The sequence below is a fragment of the Bacillus rossius genome, chromosome 1 (genome assembly GCF_032445375.1).
Source record: "Bacillus rossius redtenbacheri isolate Brsri chromosome 1, Brsri_v3, whole genome shotgun sequence".
Taxonomy (NCBI): Eukaryota; Metazoa; Arthropoda; class Insecta; order Phasmatodea; family Bacillidae; genus Bacillus; species Bacillus rossius.
In genome coordinates this window covers 37,103,598-37,127,602 of record NC_086330.1, presented here as the reverse complement: position 1 = coordinate 37,127,602, position 24,005 = coordinate 37,103,598, and the positions used below count along the sequence as shown (strand labels likewise).

The window sequence follows — 24,005 nt, the reverse complement described above, 5'->3', positions numbered from 1 at the left end:
TTTTCACAATAATACTAGTATTTTTCATTCATTATTGTTTTAAGCTTATTTTAAAAATTATTTCCTCAATTTCTTCCAGGTAAAAATCTTTAAACTGTAAGTTTTGCTCTCTATCCAAATATGTTTCTGGTATATCATCTGTCAAACTTATCCATATTTTCCGTGTTTGATGTCTTTTATTTAATGAGTTACTGACCTTGGCATAGTTTGGAGTATTTGTAACTGCTTGGTGTAGATTTGCAGGTTGGTGTTCGAGTGGAATTTCAAAAAATCTACCCATCAGGTGTAGCTATTGAGGTTATGCATATGATGTTTGATTTCCCATCTGCTGTTGGTTTCACAGCAAAATCAAACTTCAATTTTTTCATGTTTCGTGAAATATTTGCATAAAATGTTATTTTATAATAATATTTCACTCTTGGTTAATTGGTAAAATGAAACAGACGTAATTTTGTTTCTCTATTTAACGAAAGAAACAACATTTAAAGCCCTTATTTCTGGGTTTTTTTTCCTTCATATTTTTACAAATATAGATAACATTCTCTTCAAGAAAGTATATTGCTCACAATAAACATAACCCATTCTCACTTTTCATTTAATTAAATGTCACAATATTTAGTAGGCTTTGTTTATATCGCGCCAAAGACAAACTGAAAGAAAAGAGTTCGCACATTGTAAAGAAAACCATTTTGCTCATGTGCGAACTCTTTCTTGTGAAATTATATAAATTGACAAAAATCTTATTTTGCAAATTGAATAATGGAATAATCTTATCAAAATAGTGTATTGTCATCGGTCCTCGATAAATCTACAAGGTTTGAATGAAATCTGGCCGTTTAAAGTGGGTCAAAATCGCACCCAAAGGAGTCGGTTACAAACATACAAACAAACATACAGGTGAAGCTAATATAAAGCGTGTAAAAATATAAAACATAATGTCAATGTTATTGAAATTAGAAGTATAACGTAACATTGCAAACGCTAAAAGTAATGAAATAAAAGTTAAATAAATTATGTTAGAAATTAAGTTATAAATGATTGTGGTACTTAAATGTGTTCAAAAACGTTTAATTAATTCGGATTACATATTCACGTGATCGACTACACTTGAGTAAAGAATTTAAAAAAAAATCCAACAGCTTTCGTGCGTGTTAGTTATAAATATTGTCAATAGATGGCGCTCTCTTTAAATGGCCCTGCCTTTATGACAAAAAAATATATATTTATAAAAATGTTTTTAATATATTTTTAAAGAAAACATGAATTTTCAAACATTTGTTCGTAATTAGAATAATTAATTTTGATTGAGTATTAAGGTAACAGGGTCGGTTTTTAGGCCTGGTGGTGGACAACTTTACAGTCAGCTCATGTATCTACATAAGAAGAAAGTAAACAGCAAATACCGTTATAGGACAATATGGGGAACTCTGGCCAATTAGCATTGGCGAAGCGCGAGAAAACCTACTGCAATTCTTTCAAGCTATTTTACACTCCACGCCGCTAGATGCCACTGCTGTAACTATATTCCCCTGCGAGGAAGGAGGTGTGGGAATCGTTGCCGGTTCTCACGATCCAACAGGTCTACGGAATGAGTGCATGGATGAGAATACATAGCCTCTCCGCACTCATGGCAATCCTCTGCCTCCTCGTGGCACCGCTGGGTGATCGAAAGATCAGCAAAACAGCACCCTTGCCTCAGGCATCCTCAGTTGCCTGGTGGGGAACCAGAAATGGCGAATGGGCTGAATCCGCGGGCAACAGCAGATGCGACTGAAACCTCTCTGGGGGTTCGACTAATGCGCCTCGGCGGTGAGGCCCAAAGCCTATGGAATGGCGTCTTTCTGCTGGCGGAGGATATGGCGCACACGGGCTTTGTGGCTGTAAATCCCTGGAGAGGGAGACAGGGATCTATGTAGAAACCAAGGTATGCTGAACGCTCCAGTCCCCGTGTGGCTTACCAAGGTCGTTCTGCGCCCTGACCCCCGCCCGGGAACCAGCAGTCAATTATAGACACCACCGAAACTGGTAGTAGTACGGGATGATCCGTGTGAAAGTGGTCACTCACAGCTGAGGTTCCCTATGTTGGCCCAGGATCACATTGAGTGGGTTTCGCACTTGGTGGTGGTGCTCCGATCGCTTGGAGCAGACTCCAAGGGTTCCCTAGCCCGATGATTAGTCGACGCAGTGAGCGGCAAACAGCTCCAGTTACTAGCCTGGACAGCTAGCAGAGGTTGCATAGGTTCCACCGGAACACGGGTTCCCTGGGTGACCGAGGGGTCCCAGTGTGATGCAGGCGCCAGCAGTGCTGATAAGGTCTAAGGGCTAAGGACACAGCCAACTAACTGTCTGTTTAGCTGACCGAGGATGCTGGGATGGGTAGCTTCAGCCTCAAGTTCTAACACCTTTCCCGATCGCGTATACGGCGTACTGCGTGGGGGCCCCGGGGCGGCAGGGACTAATGCCTAAGAGCGCCGGGTTTCAAAAGAAAAACAAGGGGGAGGGAAAGCAACTCCCCCTATGGAATTTTGTACTTTTGTACTACTTAGAAACGTAGGTACACAACACGCTGCCAAGTTCGCTGACATCACTTGTCCCGCGTATTTTCTTACCAGTTTCCCCATACTTATCCTATTAAAATATTTGTAAACAATTAAAAACTAACTTAAACATTAATTGCGCTAAAATGATAATAATAGCGCACTGCGGTGCAAACAAACAGCGACCGACACTACAGTCATGGTACACTCGGTGTGTGTTTTGCTACGATGATGTATAATGCTTCAGATGCGTCTACTATAAGAAAATAAGTACATAATATAGTTAATACGTTCCTTGAATGATTCTTGCAATTGAGAAGGTTGATTTAAAACATTATTTAAGACATACGCCATTACTGGTGGACACACTATGCCACGGAGAAAACCTGGAAAAAAATATAGCGAAATAAATAAAGATGAATATACAAATACACCGAAAACAAGCAAAATCAGGTGATGTTAAATGCATATACACAGCAGAGAATTCCGTGGAAAGGAATTAGTAAGAACAATATCTCACCATAAACAAACACAGCGGGCGGACAACGTCGAGACAGTTGCAACAATAACAGAACAGATAATACAGACAAACAACAACAACCTCAGACAAAACAGTGACAAACAGAGGAGCCCAATGATGATATCAAATAGATACTCTGGCAACACTACGGTGTGCGTCCTAAGACAAAGCAGTTAGGACGTCACGAAAACTGAGATCTGCTCCCGTCATCAAGCACAGACAGTCTTTATTCGTCTGTGCTATGATATTGATCTAACTAATAACTTTCGCAGAATTATCTGGCTGTATATGAATTTAACTTTTCGTTTTCCTTTTCTGTGTCCGTTCATCAGGTTTTTTTCCTATAATATAGTGATAGCTAGTAACGGCGTATGTTAAAAATAATGTGTTAAATCAGGGTAGCTGTCATACGATATTATTTTCATTCTACGTTCAAAATCCCAACTTCCTTTTTGTTTGCAGGTCATGACATTTTATAGCGTAATAACTAAACATTGATTTTCCTGCAATTTTGTGCCAATTTTATGTTATCACATTTAAAAAACGTTCATAAATATCTGATTTATGGATTTTTACTGTTAAAAATTAATTATGATATTATGATATATATATATATATATGTATATATATACATATTTAAACGTTTGTATAAGATCTTATGTAATTCTAGAAATCAGTCTTTATTTAAGATCAGATTTCAAATAATTGTTTTCAAAAAAAATTGAACGCCTTAACAGAGGAAATTTTACCCATGCATCGAAAAATAATAATTTCGTAGGAATCTTTAATGAGTGTTAGCTGTTTTGATGTAAACTGGTTACCTAAAGTTGATTGTCAATAAATAATTAACCAGTGATGTTTGTAATTTCCTTCAGAAATCTGAAGAGTTCTTTTCATTCTCACTTATATATATATATATATATATATATATATGTGTGTGTGTGTGTGTGTGTGTGTGTGTGTAAACGGAATAATTACTTACCGTAAAACACTAACCTTCTAGCTTTTATTTAAATGTAAAAAAGCACAATAATGTTCTATTTTAAATAATTTCGTTGAGTTTGTCACTTCAGATGAAACTGAAATATAAATTAAGCTCGCGTCAGTAGAAAACGACTATCATACTTCAAACACCATACTAATAAATAAATTAAGAAGATTGAACTCAGACTCACGTGGCAAAGAATTGCTAAAACTGCAACACCCCATCGGTATTTCACGGCCTCTGCAATGCTGGAGTATTTCAGGTCGTAGTGAACCAGATGAATTTCCAGTGGCCACCTGTAGACAATACAAGGTTATGTAACACTAATGTTTGTATAATTTTTGTGTATGTAAATTTTTTTTGTTTAAGAAATAGTTAATTTTAATAATAAGAAGTTGGTGAACCGAGAAGCAATGCAGTGAAATACATTTTTAATAAAATCCTACTAATAGTATAAACGCGAAAGTTTGTAAGTATGGATGGATGGATGTTACTCTTTCACGTAAAAACTACTGAATGGATTTGAATGAAATTTGGCCTACAGCTAGCTTATAACCTGGATTAACACATAGACCACATATTAATATGAAATTCCATTCCTAAGGGAGTGAAAAAGTGATAATTTCATTTTATAACAGAAAAAATCATAGGTCATAGACATACAAATAGTGAGTGAGTGTCATTTCTCTATGTCTGACACACGATCATACACATAGTAAGGTCTGGCAAATTAATATTTTTTTCCTTGGTGAGACCAGTCCGCTTAGTGGAGCTCGCAGCGGCTAGCAAAATAAAGGCGCTAATAACAGTTTTGTTCTTAACTTCGTCAATAGATAGAGTTGCCTTGAATTTTAAACGCACCATCGTTTGATGTGTTTGTCATGTCTTTAATTTTCGTTTGTTTGTGCCGTATGCGTTCCTATACCATTCATCCGATTGCGATGAAATTTCGGTGATTTGTTATGCGTATGCCCATGAAGGTTACTGAGACGGTATAACTATTTTTCAATAGTTGGAGCACAAATCGTGTCAAAAAAATGTGTTTTTTTCATTTTATATAGCGGCACTTCGTCTGTTTTTGTTGTATAAGTGCGCACGCATGACACAATTTATTTAAATATAAAAGAGAGACAGAGATAGAGTGATATATATAGAGAGTGAGATAGAGACGGAGAGATAAGTTGAGATAGAGCGAGGTATAGAGAATGAAATGGGTTAGATAAAGAGATATACCTATAGATGTATTGAGCTATATAGAGACTTATATATAGAAGATATAGAGATAGTGGGAAGTATATATGTAGATATAAAGAGATAAATAGAGATAGAGAGATACATAGATGTATATAGATGTAGATAGAGATAAATATATATAGAGAGATGGATAGATGATTTGTATATGTGGAACTACTTCAAACATATTACAAAACTAAACTGAATGAGGCATTGCAATGCAGGCCGAGCATTAGCTAGATAATGGAATCTTTTCAATATTGGTAATCTCTTATTTTTCAGCTTTTTTCTATATTGCTTTATAAAGTCTAAATTACATACAGACTAGGTAAATAACTATAAACTGGCGAACAACGTCTGTCGGGATCTGAAAGTGATATAAATTAATTTTCACACTTGACATTCAAAATAAGAAGACAATTACTAACTACACCCTGTGTTCAGCCCGGGCAACGCCGGGTATTGCAGCTAGTAGTAATAATAAGAGAATTCGTAGGGATTGGAAAATTTCGCTGTTTCAGTTTACTCCAGAATAGACTCCAAGATCCTCTGCGTAATCGGGCAAACATCATCTGTTCCATTGGCTGCTGACTTGTGACGCGTCTCAACTGGGTGACTCGCGACTCGATACTTGCTCGATTGAGAGTATCTAAACTGGCCAAGATTCCTCCAGATGAACAGCGAAGGAAATGTAAGGATATTGACGAGATGTAGGCTTGCCTGTTGCCGTCCAGGGTGTGCTCCGACGGCCAGTGGAAGTGTATCTGCTCCAGTCGGAAGAGCCCCGGCAGTCCGCCCGCCGCCAGCAGCATGGAGCACGGCTGCTCCACGTCCAGGCGAACTGCAAGCAAATCCCGCTTCAGACACTCCACACCTCACCCGCGGTGCCACAAAGCGACTGAGGGCTATAACTAACGCTCTTATTCTCTTTGGAAATCCGAGAATTGCGTGGTATTTAGGGGCGACTGAATTGTTGCCCATTGGAAGGGCAGCCCTTCAGGTTTTTTCTGACAGTGGTTTATTTGTACAGAGACTGGAAGGGCAGCCCATCCAATTTCTGAAAACACGCTCCTTTAAGAGTTTAAATAATCCTGAAAACTTGTCCCTTGGAAGGGCAGCCCATTAGGATTTTTCTGACAGTGGTGTTTTGAAAGGTTGTCTGAATTGTTGCCCCTTGGATGGGCAGCCCATCAGGATTTTTCTGACAGTGGTGTTTATGAAAGGTTGTCTGAATTGTTGTCCCTTGGATGGGCAGCCCTTCAGGATTTTTCTGACAGTGGTTAGTTTGTAAAGTGACCTAACCTAACCTAACCTTACCTTACCTTACCTAATCTAACCTAACCTAACCTAAACTAAACTAACCACTGTCAGAAAAATCCTGAAGGGCTGCCCATCCAAGGGGCAACAATTCAGACAACCTTTCAAAAACACTACTGTAAGAAAAATCCTAATGGGCTGCCCTTCCAAGGGGCAAGTTTTCAGGATTATTTAAGCACTTAAAGAAACATGTTTTCAGAAATTGGATGGGCTGCCCTTCCAGTCGCTGTACAAACAAACCATTGCCAGAAAAATCCTGAAGGGCTGCCCATCCAAGGGGCAACAATTCAGCTCCCCCGGTATTTAGAGGCAATTTTACAACCTGAAAATCGTTAACTTTTCAAAAGTAAATGCTGGCAACATTTAAAAAAAATTGGTCGTTAGATGCTGGGAATATTAACAGTATTACGTTTAAGAGTTTTTTTTTCAATAAGGAATAACCCTAACACTATGTTAGCATGCTATGCATTTTTTTCAAATACTAAACACTGAATAGCCGCAAAGTTGGAGTAATTATTGGAAATCTTAACCTCAGTTTCAGTTGCAAAAAAATATATACACGAGCAAAAGCAAGGCACACACAAGATTTTCTTTTACACCCATGCTTATTTCATTGCTACCAAAATAATTTAACATTGACAAAAATTATTTCAAAGTATTATGTTTTGGCTGTAGTATAATCAATAAGCCACTCCGTTAATATACCATTCCATTAAATTCTAAACTAAAAATGTTTGTGAATATTATTTTTATTTATGTTTTAATGTTTAAGAAATTAATATATTTTTCTCACATTTAAAAAGTTAATTTTTTATTATGGCATTTCTCAAACGGACAGTTTTTTTAGTGGCTATATTCCGCCTATACTGTTGCGCCCCCCTGCTCGGTACCTCGTACAGACGCTAACCGCATCCATGGTCACCCTTTGTCCTCCAAGAGAAAAATAAGTGCGCTCATGTGACGTAATCTCTGACCAATGACGCATGGCAACAGCGCTCTTATTATTAAGTATAACTAGGATATTGCATCAGCTTTCAAACAAAGAACCAAGGGGGGGAAATACAAAAGAAACTTACACGAACACATACAAAATTTAATCAACCAGTAAAAATTAGGCAAAAAGGATTTTTCCACAAGAAGTAAGCAAATAATCAGAAATAAATGCGGAGGGGGGGTGGCGAGGACCCTTGTGATCCAAACAGGAACGCCTTACGTGAATGGACGGCGCGTGACGCCAGTGGCCGTACGTGGCCGCCAGCCCACTCCGAAACTGACATCGCGGTCTGGTCTCTCGCATTCGTAACAATATAATATTAATAATATTAACATAGTGGACTTCAGAGAGAAATAATTAACCTCAAAAAGCCACAAAACGTACCATTTTACATCTAAATTTTAAAAATTCCTCCGACCACTCTCTGATATAGGGGCCAGATCCCCTCCCCCTTCCCGGTAGAGCCGGGACTCCCAAATTGTACATACCGAAGGCTCAGTACTTCGCAATCAGAGCAAAGTGGAGGTTATCTTCAAACGGGTATTAGTTGAGTGTCTGTAATTTTTACTGCTTGCTAAATTGATTTGTATGCATCAAGACGTAACTTAACAAGTATCAATATGTAACAAAGAATAATCTTTATCTGTTTCTGTAGCAAGAAAGAAAAAAATAATGTTGTGCATATTATATATTAGCCGTGGCCCGCGACTTCGTCCGCGTGGGATTTATTCAATCGTTACAAATAGTACTTCATTGTGAAAATTGATTCGCAAAAATTAACGACTATATGATAGATAGCTGAAACCCGCGACTTCGTCCGCGTCGGAAACACTTAATTTATTGAATATAGCTGCCCGGCCCAGCTTCGCACGGTTGGTGTCCCCATTAAAAAAATAAGACATTTGTTGCAGTCGTTCAGAGTTATGCGCGTATCTACAGTACATAATTGTTGTTATATTTGTAATTTGTTTGTGCTTACCTATAGCTACTATTATATACTTACACCTATTTTCATTCTCTCAGTATATTTTGTATTTTTTGACGTGACAACGTCTAATAAATCGATGAACGCCGGCTGCACGCACGAAAAAGTGTCCCGTACCGCACATTGTCTCACTACGGATGTACCACTACAGGCGCATTTACACCTGTGCAACATTTCGTGCGCCTCGGAGGCATGCGACTGTTGCGCGCAGTCGCAAGCAGGAGCATGCAACAACGCGAGGAGAGGCATGCCACAGATATGTGCGCACGGCCCCTCCCGCGCAGAGGCAAGTAGGTGCAAGTGTATCCCCATGTCAGACGGGGAGACACTTGCAACAATCGTGCGTCTTGTGCGATTGTCCGAGGTATAGCTTGGTTCAGAGTGATTTCTTTGCATGTGTTAAAAATGACGGAGTGGCCCAATGAAACAAATTTGAATTTCGCAGAGGATTACCATGCATTTCCGTGTTTGTGGATGTCTACGTGTGCCGATTACAAATACAGGAAAAAACGTTTTGATGCTCTACAGAATCTAAAAGACAAATACGCAATGGTGACAACAAAAGCAGTTCTCAAAAAAATAAAAAGCTTACGGTCGTACTTTCGCCGAGTACACAATGAGTATTTGTCAAAGAAGAAGAGTGGTGCCGGCACTGCAGATGTACCAAAACTGTCCTGGTTTCTCTACGATTCATTGTAGTTCATTTTAGATGGAGATGAGATAAGGCCTGGAACGGAAACGTTTACGCTGGTAAGTAGGTAATTTTATTATTTGTGAATAATACACGAATATAAAGTTGAGTGCACATGTTAAAGTTTAACAATTATAAATTTGCAAACATATATAATGGAATAATGAATACAGAAACTGCTATTTGCAATAGTATACAGTGTTGACGATTATAACCATTATACATTGTTGAAGACCATAAGCATAATGGCGTACAACTACTTAAAATAAGGTATTGTACTGAATCTGAGATTACTAAAAATCATATGTGAACTCATAACTATATATATTACGTTTGTATTTCAGTGTTTGTATACACTTTGAAACACACATGACTGGTATTACTTACTGGGTGTATAACATCGACGTGCAAATATGGTTTATGTGTACAAATTTGTTCTGGACATTTAAATGAACCTATCTTGCCAGGAAACACGACCCTGATTACTAACGAAATATTTCGTGAAATTGTCTCGGGAAGCTCGAGCCTCAGCTCTCGCATGTCGAGGAACGGTTTTTAGGTTTGTCAGTCCGGAAGTCGATCCAACGTCATCTCTCCACCTACCTCGTACTACACTTCCGTGTGTTGTATTTTCACAATCCGCATAGCCAGGCGGGCAGTATAGGTGTGACGAGGTTGAACTTCTGCGAAGAAAGTTGTGTAAACACACACATGTGAGAACTATATTTTGTACCCTATCAGGGGTTACCATCATAGGCTTCCGAAAAATTCTCCACACACTAGCTAAAATGCCAAAACAGTTTTCTACAACACGCCGTGCCCTTGACAGTCTGTAATTATACACTCGTTTCGGAGAACCTGCTTCGATTTCACCAGGGTTATATATGTTGATAAGGGAAACGCATCATCGGCGATTATAACATAGGGTGTTGGGACATCACTTCCTGGTAGAGGCTGTGGTCGTGGAATATTTAGTTTTGCTTTCTCGAGAGCTGTGTGAAGTGCCGTTTGGAGAAAAACGCCGCCATCAGACATCCGACCTGGTTTGCCAACGTTCACATACCGGAATATGTAGTTTGCATCCACAAGAGAAAATAATACAATACTGAAGACATGCTTGTAGTTAAAATAGCTGCTCCCACTGTTGAGTGGGCACTGCAAAACCACGTGTTTCCCGTCCAAAGCCCCTAAACAGTGGGGGTAGTTCCATTTCACTTCGAAATCTCGCGTGACTTCTAACCATTCCTCTTCAGTTGTTGGAAGCTGTGAAATATACCATAACCACAGTTAGAAAATCTAGCAGATGTGTCACACACTACATACAGAACTGCACAATAATGTTTCGAACAGTATTGCGATGTGCATAAAATAATTAACAGCGGTTTTTTTCTAAGATTTTCAAGTGGATAAAATTAATACTTTTATTTATATAAAATAATACGACTTTTGCAGACAGTTCTTGTGAATATAATTTCATCTCATAATTTTTTTACCTTTCATAGGTGTACCATAACGACATGTTAAAGTTATATTTGTATTTTATATGGGCAGTGTGTGAGTACACAAACATGTCATGATTTTTGTTCAAGAAATAAGACGATGGCAGAACAGAAGAGCATGCTGATTTTCTTCCAGAGGTTCATGCTTCTAGTGTCACTGACGTGTCTGGCAATGAAAACGACTCTGTCCCAGAATTGAGCACTGCCACACCAACTACTTTGCGTTCCGACATATCTCAAGTGCCGTGTGACAAAGAGAAAAGAAAAAGCACTGACGCAGGCAAGCGTGAAACATCTAAAAAGGTGAAAACTTCAACTCAAAAGGACGAAGACTACATGGATGTCGCGATTTTATCTCTTCTGCGATCTGTTAATGACAACTACAGAAATCGAGATCCCATTTAAACTTTTGGACAATATGTTGCTGACAAGATTAGGAATCTTTCCAGTAAAAAACTTCAATCTCTTGCTCAGATCCGCATCCACAGGTTACTTTTCGACCTAGAAATGGAAGAAACAGTTCAACCTCTGCTTACATATCCCAACCCTGAACCTAATTCCACTTTCGGCCAATCTTTTTCATCAACTCGGCATATCGGCTGGATCACAAGCGCGACATATCACGGCTGGATATGAATGTATTAAATCCCAATTGTTTATACCAAGCAAACACAAAGTACAGTCGTCCATTAAATAACTAAAAATAAGCACGAATAGCACACAACTATTTTGAAACTACTGCTTAAGTGAGGTAATTTTCTTGGTAACAAACGAAGGTTGCTCTGTAGTTCAGTTTAACTGATTATTTGTAAAATCTTCACCAGATTCTAACTTCCGGGTTCTGAGTTACTTTACAAGCAGGATGGATGGAAGAAAAACTTTTTTGCTGTAGTATTAAAAAAAATGTTTTAATATTCTTCTGGTGGGTTCATCTTCAAAACAGTTTCACAGAATAATTTATAACAATTATAACAATTAAATGGAATAAATTGGAATGTATCAATATAATGTTTTTATGGCTAGGGGCATGAATTTTCCGCGAAATATTTCGAGACTAGCTGAAAGTTCAAAGACTGTAGCATCGTCTATGTGTCGGGGATGGTTGAGTTTCTTTCAGGCACATGTATACTGTCAGCACACCAAGCGCAATAGTGGTCCGGTAAGATAGGTCAGTGGTTCTCTTGCAGACGTCCGCCAATTACAAGGAAGAACCGCTGGCGGAAAATTCTTGCCCCTTTTTATGATAAAACATGAGTCCAGAAGTAGCCTATTTGAAGACTGTTTGACGTTGTTATCTTTTAGTGTGAACAGCGGGAAGCCTACGACTCACGTAGTTTCGGTTCCCTGCAAGAATTTCCGAAGATTTCCGAAGTTTTGCGTTTTGGTATTAGTGCCACTTTAGCCGCTAAATCAGAAGTTTCCAGTGAAAGCAAGCATGTTGTGACTGACCTGACATAACCTTACCCTTCGATTTTTTTTTAAAATTTCAATTCTTGAGAGAAATCCGAAGTTTGCACGAACGCGGTAGGGAACCGAAACCACGTGAGTTGTAGGCTTCCCCGTGAACAGCGGGGCCAGGCGCACCTGTGTGTCCGTTGTTGGTGACGTTGACGGCCACCGCCTGGTCGTAGTTGGAGAGCGCGAGGTCGTGGAAGTGTCCCTCGGCGGCGGCGGAGCGGGCGAGGTCCACGGGAGACTGCCTCTTGCCCGTGCGACAGGTCGCCCCCCAGTGGTCCGGCCCTGCGGAGGGAGAGCGCGCGTCTAGTCGGTGGTGCTCCTGCGGTACACAGCTGGGCAGGCCTCTGGGTGACTGGGGTAGGCGCCAGCAGCGCTGACGAGGTCCCAGAGCTGACTGTCTGGTCGGCTGAGCGAGCTAGCGGGTCGAGGCGGTGACAATCCCGGGATGGGTTGTCATGGCCTGAGCTCTAACAGCTTAACCCGATCGCTAGAGACCTGCAGAATTCGGGGATTCATTGACCTCTAGGATAGACTCCACAGTCCTTTAAATACTCGCGGAAACGACACCTGTTCATTGGCTACTGACGCGCGTGAGACGTCTCAACTAGGCTGTCCGTAATTCGGAACTTTCTTGGTTTAGTGTTTCCCATTGGCTCACAGTTCCCCGGATAAAATGTGGGCCAATCGCAGAAGTGGTACGAAAGTGTATAGTTGTTTTGATGCTAGCCTATCGCGAAATGAATCCGCGAATTTTGCATGTCTCTACCGATTGCGTATGCGGCGTATTCCGTAACAACGCCTGTTGGTTGTTCCCGGGACGGAAAGGCCTTGAGGCTAAGAGAGCCGGGTTGAAAAAGAAAATAAAAACTAGAGGAAGGGCGAACAACCCCCTGTGGAATTTGTACATGTATGTAGATGTGTAAGTGAGGTGGGATGATGGGTGCGATGAAATAGCGGTGTATCTAGGCTTTGGACTAGCGCGCAGTCTTCGTGTCGTACACAGGGCAACCATGATATTTTTAGCGGTAACCATAACTAGGAAAAAAAAAACAGAAATTCGCGCATTAAATTGGTCGCAAGTTATAATGAAAATCTTCATGTGCTCGCACTGTGATTGGACCGCAGTTATTCGGAGACGGCCCTCTGCTGCCGTGAGCCAGAGATCTACAACTAGGAAAGAAGTAAGCAATTATGTATAGTGCTGATTAACAAGAACATAAAAGTTCTCGCAGATGAAACAAAAACATATGACTTTCAATTCTAGCCTGACGACAGGTGAATCCGCGAAATTTTTCGGGTCTCTGACCATCACATAATATGGCGAATTAATTAAAGATAAAGGTATAGCGCAAGTCCCTTGAGTGCTTTCAAGAATCCATACCAATAATTTCATCCAAAAAGAAACACAAGTTTTTAATTTTTTCATTCATTTGAATACAAATATGTTTGAAAACAAAATACGGATTTTTAAATGCCTTTTGTAAACAGACACAACTGGGATGGTTCAAACATTTTTTTTTTAAATCATGAGAACATGCGGTGCGGTAGTTAACGTGCACTCGAACCTCAACCCATAAAAGGCCCACCTCCGCTCATTGGTAGGGGCATATGCTGGGACGGCCAGGGCGTAGGGGGGGGGGGGGGGGGGGTGATCAGCTCTGGGGAACTCAGGATGGGCCGAATAAGATTTTTTGTGGATGCCAAAAAGTGTGAAATAAAAGGCTAATAAAATTAAAAATACAATATTTATATACAAAGTGACTGAAAACGGTACCATACATAATGTATTCGAGTTCATATGTCATAATTACATAATTTTATATTTTATACATTCTTAAAACCTCTTTATTGGACTTGGTAGAACAAAATAAACCTTAAGTTAAGATTATAGTTTCATTGCTTTGCCAAATAGAAGGGTGTTAAGGGGTGTTAGATTGCACTCCCTCAATAAAACAGTATCAAATATCCGTAACATCGGAAGGCCCAAATTTTGTATTTTTTTGTTTGTCTGTGGTTTTATATATTACTAAAATTTTGTTAATACGCTGAAAACTATCCGTGGAATTGTAGTAAAATTTGCTTTTTTTTTCCCCTTCTCCATTAAACGATTTCTAAATCGGTTTTTAATATCCCCTCTTGGAATTGAGATGGGTTGTAGGTGGCTTTAATTTGTCTTACCTCCATCCTATAAGTAATTACCTCCCAAAATATTTCAAATGATTTTCCCGACCAACCAGTACAATACGAGCCTTGAGAAGACCTTTAATCATTTTCAGCTAGCAAGTGGGAACCTCTAAGTGTGGTCAAGAGGGAAACCTTTATTTCAGTACGATCGAGGGACACGCCAGCTCATGTTGCAGTGAAATCCCAGGAGAGATTTGAAAGACTTAAAGGAAAAAAATAAGCTTCGATAAGCATTAATGTATGTGCGAACAGGTGCGGTACGCGGCAGCGGTGGTATAAATGGTACACAGAAAAAAAAAATTCTGTACATTTACAGAATATTCCATTGGAAATAAGTTGCCTAGATATAGTTTATAATATTACAAGAAAGATACTGTAACTTTGTACAACACATGGCTATGGATAATTTTATATTTCAATTGATGTTTCATTAAAGCATATTTTTTTTTCAACTATGGAAGAGATAATCGAATATTCAATAATTGGATTTTATTTTTTATGCTTATTTATGTGCGCAGTTAACACTGGAACGTTGATCAGGAAACGTTTTGCAAATAACTTTAACTATTGGAGGTAATGGGACAACACAGAGCATAAATACCCGGGCAAGAATTCGAACACAGTATTACTGCGAACACTACTTAAAAGTGACCCAATTGTTGTTCATGTACATGTACAAACTATATATCTTTAGTTTCACGTTAATGTACGTACTACATATCTTTAATTTCACATGAATATTTCTGTTCCGTCTACAAAAAAAAGTACATGCAGTGTACAAGGCGACTTCTACATGCCTCAGAGCACGCGGGGTCGCTATGTGAGCCGGCACGCGCGGTCAACTGCACCGCTGCAGTACCGCTCTAGTGAGTGCACCGCTGCAGTACCGCTCTAGTGAGTGTACCACTGCTCACGTACAGCTGTACCTCGCCGCTATGACGTACCGCGGCAGTGAGCGGGGGACACTCAGGAGATCGCACTCACCGTTCGCTCCCGAGTAGCTCCAGTCAGCGGCGTATACGAGAGTTGCCAACCCTGCAACAAGAAAGAGCAAACAAAAAATTACCATACCTGTTTTCTTTTCAATTTCGTTAAAAAATCTTCTTTTTTTTGGCTTATTTACGAAATATGCCGTCCTTAGCACTACTGATATATGGCCTCTAAACCAGGTTAAAACATAAAATGAATGAGCGATCTTTAGGTTTAATTATTGTTAACTCTGAAATACACAGCTGTCTCAGTATATTCTACGAGCCAAAAAAACGTTGTGTGCTAAAAAAAATTGAAACTAATGCATGACCCTTGTTTTACGTAACACAACAAGAATTCATTTGATTGTAAGATTTTTAGGTCCATTTATTTAGACATGTTCGATAATGAGTAGTCCACATCAAGTTTGCCAAACCAATATATGAAATATTTAAAGCTTTAGAAATAATTTGTAAAAATGACGATATGAACAGGTAAGTGGGTGACTTAAACGTTGCAAAGTAAATAATTTACGAAGGTGATAAAGGAAAAATTCAGCTGTGCAACGATTTAGTGCCAATAGGCAAACAGGCAACCATTGGCCCCTGAGAGCTGTGCTGGTTGCAGCACTCGCAGGCACTATGGCATCGTTATCATTTATGTGCACGTATTTACAACGTATAATTTTAGTTGTTATATAAATTAACTTCATGACATGCATATAAACAATGTGAGATGACAAGGAAATTAAAGTTCACATGGCGTTCCACGGCAATCGCGATAAAAATAATAAACCTTGTCTTGTTCCTGGCAGAAGTTAGTTTAACGAAAGTGGCAAAGCGCTATCCCATGACTCGTGAAATATGTAGGATTGATTTTTGTAAACCACGTAAAATCGTAATCGGGATACCATGTAAAATCGTAATCAGGATGGCTGAACAGGAATTTGAACCTATGTCAGACGTAAATTATGGCTTTACTTGTTCACCATTCCGCTCTGCGCTTCACGGTAGTAGAACGGCTAAAGCAAGACAAGTCGAGCAAACCGTACTTCTTGGTTGAACGAGCTTCGTACAAATATGCCTTTTTTTTCTTTTATTACTGATCATATCTAAAAATTTCGTTTTTTTTTTTCGAATCATAACATTTTAATTTTTTCAAACAAGATTGAGTGCGTGTAATTATGTACGCGCGTTGGAAGTTATACTTACTTTACGTAATAAAAAAACTTTAATTTTTCATGCAAATAATTAATATAAATACAATAATGAAATAATTGGAGTGATATAATTAAGAGAGTTTTTAAAGTTTAAATTATATCAAATTAAAAATTAAATACTCAGTATTCAATATTAATATATAAACATGTATACAATTATTTAATTTAGTAAAATGATCCAAATTAAATTTAATTATAATTTATATCAATAATTTATAGAACAATAATGAAATAATTTATTAATGCAAATAATTATACCTACGGGAACATAAACTCTCAAACATGCCCATGAAAACAGCCAGGAGACTACTAAACCTTCCACAGATACTCCCTGCCAGCGACAATAGAAGCTTACAAGCAACCTGACATCGTTATACATATGAGAACATAACCTTATTGATATGAATACACTTTAAAACAGTTTATAAACACAATTTATATCACTAATATTCACAATAAATAAATATTTTTAATTACATGGACCAGTAATAAATATCAATCACTTAAGTATAGCTTATGATTTAAAATCACAAATGTAATTTTTATTTATATGTAGCCTTTATTTCATCCTGTAAAATTTATTTGCATGGTGCGCGCGCATCATAAAAATTCACTCTCATAATTTTTTTATAACGGCCTAAAGCAATATAACTTCAACATTTTTTTAAGTGAAAAGCAAGAGTTACAAGTACCTAGTTGCCAACATTTTGTTGAACCAAAAAACTTAAGTAGAGGGACTATGTTACATACCTTTATTTGTTGAAACGAGTCCCCGATTAAAAAAAATCATAATTTCCTTCTTCCTAGCTAAAAGCATATAGAAATTGATGTAAAACTCAGTATAATTGAAAAAAAGGAGTTATTTATTTAATAACCTGTAAGTGTAAACTGGTATCGTTTGATTCTGAGGACTGATTTGTTGTTTTCTCGCTTGCAGCGCCACCTACGCAAAATGGCGACTCCTGAGCTTAAAGCGTTTTGGGTTCTACAATTTGTTAAGCGTGATTCTGTAATTTATGTTCAACGTGCGTTTCGCTTAAAGTTTAATTGTGATCCCGCATGTGGCAAAAATCTCCGCCGATGGTATAGGCAGTTCGAAACGACCGGATGTGTTTGTAAAGAGAAAATCACGGTACCAAAAAAAAGTGTCTGTCTGTACAGGATGTCGACCGTGTCAGAGCGTCTTACCTGAGTAGTCCTAATAAATCTGTTCGGAAAACCAGTCTTGAACTTCATTTGCCAAATGTGGCATGTTTTAAGAACACGTTTACACATGCGTCCATATAGGTCAGAGTTGCTACATGTTTTAAAGACAGATTATGCTTTTTGGGGGGGGGGGCTTTATAAAAGATCGCATGTACGTTCCGCAGCTACCTAATTATTTGCCAGAGTTGAGACACAGAATTGAAGACGCTATTGCTTCCATTATTCTTCCGGACGCGTTAACCAAAGTGTGGGGAGAATTTAACTTTCGGTTGGATGTGTGGCGTATAACTAAAGGTGCACATATTGAACATTTATTTAAAAAAAAAAACTAGTTTAGTTGACCTTCAATTTGGTGTGTGATTTGTTGTAAAAAGTCTAGATTAAACTGTTATAATATACCATTGAAACTAGGACATTCTTTGATGGGTACCCTGCATGACGATCTATTCCAAAGGAATCTTTTGTAAAGGTACAGAAATAGTTTCTGTGCGTAGGGACTAACTTGAGAGATTCGCGCACCCTATCCGGTGTCAGCCCCCTGGCCTGCTGTATCTCCCCCTGGTCTGCTGTATCTCCCCCTGGTTGTTTGTCCAGGGAGCTCGCCGCGGAGACCTGACAGGATGACGGACTGCAGAGAGGCTGCTCTGCGTCGCGCGGACCTCGAGGGGGGTGTAGTTCTCACGCACGGGCTCTCGAGCTGTCCTCCTCCCGCCCTGACGGCTCGCCTTACTCTCGTCCCTCGAGCTACGCCGTTAAAAATGTACCACGTTAATTTCACCGAGAACGCTGGTCACAATGGTGATTTCTCAGAAACCAACAGGAGTTCAGAAACGCCATTTTCAAGGTAAATACAGGAACGTTCTCAAATTTTTGAAGAAGAAAAAAAGTATTTCGGAATTATATCATTACTTCACGGAAAAAGACACGCCGTAAGAATATTACCGTATTTTCTAACAGTGTATATCGGTCAAGGAGACGTGTCCTGTTTCACGTCCACTCGCAGGCTGGCCACGTCTGCGTGATCACATTAAATCAAACGGATTTGCTCCCACTACGAAAGGAGGTCAGAGCGGTCAGAGCGGTCAGAAGAGCGACCTTTCTCAAACGAAGATGGTCATAGATGACAGTAGCTGGATGCACATACTGATAGAAAATTTCTTGCAGATTGGTACAACATGATAACTTCACTCGGTGTCTGTTACAAAACTATAATTACTTTATACTTCAGCAAAAGAATTTCATTAAGTTATTTTGGTTTTAAAAGTTCTTTTTAAATCTTCAGGCACTTCACAATATTGTCCATATTCATTGAAATGTTCTAAATAAAAGGAAAAATAAATAAATGAAGTAGTTAACATTACATAACAAAAAAATTAATGTTAAACAAATAAGGAATCTTTCATTATATATAAAGAAATATATAAAGAAATAACCCAGAATTATTAACACTAAAGGCAATGTGGCGTCCAGTTTACCGTAAAAGAAATGATATTAAAAATGTTAACCAGAATTGAGCACATGCCCCACAATTGTACAGTGGCATACCATGTCCGCATGATTACGTTGTAACCGAGTGAAGCCAATTTTTTCTTCAGCTGATTACGCCATGTTGGTTAGAAGCCCAAAACATTAGCTGTAAGATTGTAAGGCTGTAAAGCTGTTTGATTGTGTAAGCTGTCTAAAATTACTGTATTTTATGGAAGTGACTGTATTTAACGACGTATATTCTAAATCTTGCTTACTAACCATTATCAGACGTGATCAAGCACCATTTCCGCAATGTTTTGGGCGTGACAGTGTGGCAATGCCGAGGTAAAAACGTGACTTCAACTACGTCATAGCATGCCGTCTTCTGACAATTACTTACTCCGTGGTTGAACTAGTAGACTTTCCCAGTGGGTTTTAGGTAGATTTCGAAGTAATAATACATACTGTAGTCGTCACCATGGTGCGACTTCCGGAAATTTTTAAATAATGTTTTCGTTTATTGGTTCATCTACCTCAAAACCATCGTCAACATAACAGTTTATATATATTTATATCTCTATTTCTCACTCTCACTCTCTCACACTCTCTTACTCTCTCTATATATCACAGTTTCTTTGGACACGATAAATGCCGTAATTTTTCACAAATCACTTCCAAACCGATACATAAAATATAAACATGGAAAATGAAAATATCGGTCGAGTTTGTTAATGGCGTAGAAATAGGGAAGGTTAAAAAATCTATAAATCCCAGAATATACGTACATATTATAACTCGTAGAACTGATACCAAAATATTTTCTCTAAAAACATTTTTATACGACCAACCATAACTTCAAGGGGTGGAAAATAACAAGGGTTGGAGGACAAAAAAAAATCATAGCTCTGTCTGTAGGCACACCACCTAATTCATTTAAAGTATTTGTAAATCTTATAATTTTTATCTGAAACTTTTGTTTAAAACAATTTTGGATAAGACGAACCATTGCTGCAAGAAGTTAATAAAAGGCGGAAGAAATAAAAAAAATCATAAAATCCATATCTTGTACACTATTAAATCCATTATATTTTATTTTAAAACTTAAAAATATTATCTAAAACTTTCGTTCAAAATTATTTTTTTATGTTACCAACCATTACTGCAAGGGGTGGAAAATAACAGGGGTTGAAAGACAAAAAATTCATACGTCCCTTAATATGTACAATATTAAATCCGTTCAAATTGTTCGCGAATCTTAAATTTTTTTATCTAAAATTTTGTCTGAAACAATTTCTGATAATATGAGCCATTGCTGTAGAGGGTTGAAAAATCAAGGGTAGAAATGAAAAAAAAAATCAATATTTCCGAACTATGTACACTATCAAATTCGTTCTAATTTATTATAAAACCTTGAATTAATATCCAGAACTTTTTTTCTGAAATATTTTTTTTTTCTACGAACTACCATGTCGGCAAAAAACTAGAATAAACAGGGATTGAATAACGACCGTGTCGACTAAGAGCTCTGCTCTAACCTTCCGTGATGGCTGCAACACTCTATATTTAAATTACCTGCATATTGTAAGGTATATAACGGATATTTCGGAATTTCCATGACAACATTTTGTTTTCGACACTTATCGTGGGAATTATCTTATGCAAAATAAAATACTGTGGCCATTCGTAGACACATCTGTACAAAAGATTTTTGTTTAATTCTAGTAAAGTTAATCTGCTTCAGTCTCGCAACTATACAACGGAAAAAGGGCATATTTGAACTAACATAAAATTGAATATAGAAAATTTTTTTTTAGTAACCTGTTCATGTAAACATTCTTGGCTTTCGAGGTTGAGACACGTCGTATTGGTAGATTGTACCAACGTTTCGCTCTGCTTTGAGAAATCAACAGAGAACTGGAAGGTGGTAAGGCTCAAAATAGATCAATAATGGCTCCAATCTACTTTAACCTGTTCACTGCTTACTTGTGAAACCACTACCCGTTCTTTTCATAACTACTTCGCCGCATCTTGGCTGGTACTCCTGCCTGCGCTTTGCCTCTGAGTGACATCCGCTAGAAAGTAATTTGATATTTAAATATTAAATAACACCGTGCAAATCAGATTCCTTATTAAATGTCGTGGCTCAACGTGGGATATGAGCATTCGTCACTCGTTGAATTTGTCATTCGTGGACAGTCGTAATTATTATGACAATTTTAGTTGCCCGCGTGAAATGATTCTGGAGACTGGCACCTTTTGCTAAGGTCCGTTCTTCAATGACACGGAAGTGAAGACGGATCACGTAAAAGGAGACGGAACTCATGGAATATGGTTTCTACAATGGCATGCGTGCAGACACGGACCCATACGTATGAGCTCGGCAGTGCCAAGCTCTTCCGTTTACGTTACTCCGTGTGGCCAACAGAGGCCAAGTATTTGGTCGCCATGGTAGTCATGAATTTTTTTACGTTTTAAATACGTTAAAAATTGTTTCAAGTACTGTTTTTTTTATAATTAATTTTGATAATATATAAAAAAACCGACCATGCAATGTTCTCGTTCATAAATAAATTTAAATAAATATTTTTGTAACGGTTAAAAACCATATCATTGGTTGCTATTCGTTTCGTTTTCGTGTGCACTGTGGAAGCGTCAGACGGATATTAAAATTTAAATATGTATCCCGTGGTTCTGTGACCCGTTTCCGTTTTTATGTACTTTCCCGTGTCATTGTATAATGGGCCTGAATGTCAAATTGTAATTCATGACATGCCAAAACAATAACTTTTTTGAATAAATAAATACAGTTTTTTTTCCACCCATTGAAGTTACGACTGAACGTATCAAAAAAAATTTTTGAACGAAAGATTGTGGTGAGGGGCGTCACAAGACCTCGCGTCAGCCATTTAATTTTCACTTTTCATTTTCACTTTTTGAGTTATTCATTAATTGTAACCTTTAACCAAGACTCTACAACGCTTACAGTTGATGTTATCAAACTTTATAACTGGAACATTATTTTATGGACAAACTGTACTGTTTTCATTAAAACGTTAATTCCGCGTAGATAAAAAAAAATCACGTTTTCTAAACTTAAACTGGAGAATAATAAACAGTAGTGCTGACATGAATAATAAAGAAAAATATACAACATTAACTGTGCTGTAGACATAAAAATATAGACCAAATTGAGAACACAGTCGCGGACGGTTACCGGAGGAAAGATAATATTTGTGCAGAGTCAGTTAGTAGCTGTTTACACGCGGTTTATAGCGGCGAGAGGTCGCTGTGTACTCGGCACGTCGGGCTGACGTGTTGCGTCAGGCTTGTGGGCGGAGGGTAGAGGGTGGAGGGTGGAGGGAGCGAGGGACTCCCAGGGGGCTGCTGCGAGAAGTCGCGGGCCGCGCCAACAGAAACAACGACAGCGGCCGTCAAGCGGCTGAAGGCGAAGACGGAAATACTGCGAGCTTGGCAAGTGCTCTGCAGCAGACCGCAGGCTGTGCAGTACATCGGGAACACCGACCTCCTGAGGCTAACCCCGCCCACCTTCCCGCCTTCGCGAGGACCCGTGTTTCCGGGCCGCCCGTGCGGATGCGGGGAAGCCTACAACTCACGTAGTTTCGGTTCCCTGCAAGAATTTCCGAAGATTTCCGAAGTTTTGCGTTTTGGTATTAACGCCACTTCAGCCGCTAAATCAGAAGTTTCCAATGAAAACAAGCATGTTGTGACTGGCCTAACCTAACCTAACCCTTCGATTTTTTTTAAATTTTAATTTTTGAGAGAAATCCGAAGTTGCACGAACGTGGTAGGGAACCGAAACTATGTGAGTTGTAGGCTTCCCGCAGATGCGCTGGGAACCGGCAGACGCCATATTGGTTTCAAAAATATTCCAGCCATTACATTTTTTTTTCTCGTTTAACACTGTAAATATACCTTCGTTAAGACATTAGAGGTGTGTTCAAAAAGTAACGGAATTTTTTTTTAATTTCCTGGGGTTGTATCAATCCGATTCGCGCAATTATTTTTTTTTGTTGTGTGGGTAAACATGTATGAAAAGTATGTGTACATTCAAAGCCATATTGTACGTTTAGTTTTTTTGTCAGCTGTCAGAAAGGTTAATCGTGTTTTGGGGTACCAACGACGATTTGCTATTTTAATTATTTGCTTTAAGAAAATGGATCAGAGGCCGGACTCTAGCTTGGCGACTTCCCGCCGCACGTCGGCATTCTGCAGGTAGCCGCACTTGCTGGCGCGTTGCCTTGCTTTGCTTCTTGGACTTGCTGAGCACTCGTCTGAAGCTGAGTCTTCCTGTTGCAGAAACAATACTTAACTTTTATAAACCATTGCTACACTATATTACATTCTTATAATAACATTTAATGCAAATTCTCTAATCCATTTTTGACGTGACGTCTAATAAAATGATGAACGCCGGCTGCACGCACGAAAAAGTGTCCCGTTACGCACATTGTTCCGTTACGCTGTGTCCCATTACGCTCATTGTACGCTTGCGCCGCATATATCTCTCTTCCACTCGATTGGAACAACCATCGATTTGACTTTTTCGAGGCACATTAAACTTGAAACACTCCTATTCGTTTCCTACTTTTCCTATCATCGTCCTATCTTTAACAGAATAACACAGATTGGAAGAAGTTAAATAGCGAACATGTATAGAAGTTATTGTTAAAATAATCTCTTCGTTAAAGTAATAAACATATTTGAATTAATGAGTGCAAAT

The 24,005-nt window shown here is 38.6% G+C and overlaps 1 protein-coding gene across 1 annotated transcript in view; it reads right to left on the bottom strand.

Annotated features, from left to right (window-relative positions):
• The window catches only part of LOC134534825 (carbonic anhydrase-like), a 57,241-nt gene that overhangs the window by 7,762 nt on the left and 25,474 nt on the right, over positions 1-24,005 (bottom strand). The window contains exons 2-5 of the mRNA XM_063373450.1: positions 15,388-15,438; positions 12,346-12,501; positions 5,996-6,116; positions 4,233-4,338 (exon numbers count right to left, since the gene is read on the bottom strand). Coding sequence (XP_063229520.1) covers positions 4,233-4,338; positions 5,996-6,116; positions 12,346-12,501; positions 15,388-15,438 — 434 coding nt within the window. The remainder of the gene's footprint in view (positions 1-4,232; positions 4,339-5,995; positions 6,117-12,345; positions 12,502-15,387; positions 15,439-24,005) is intronic.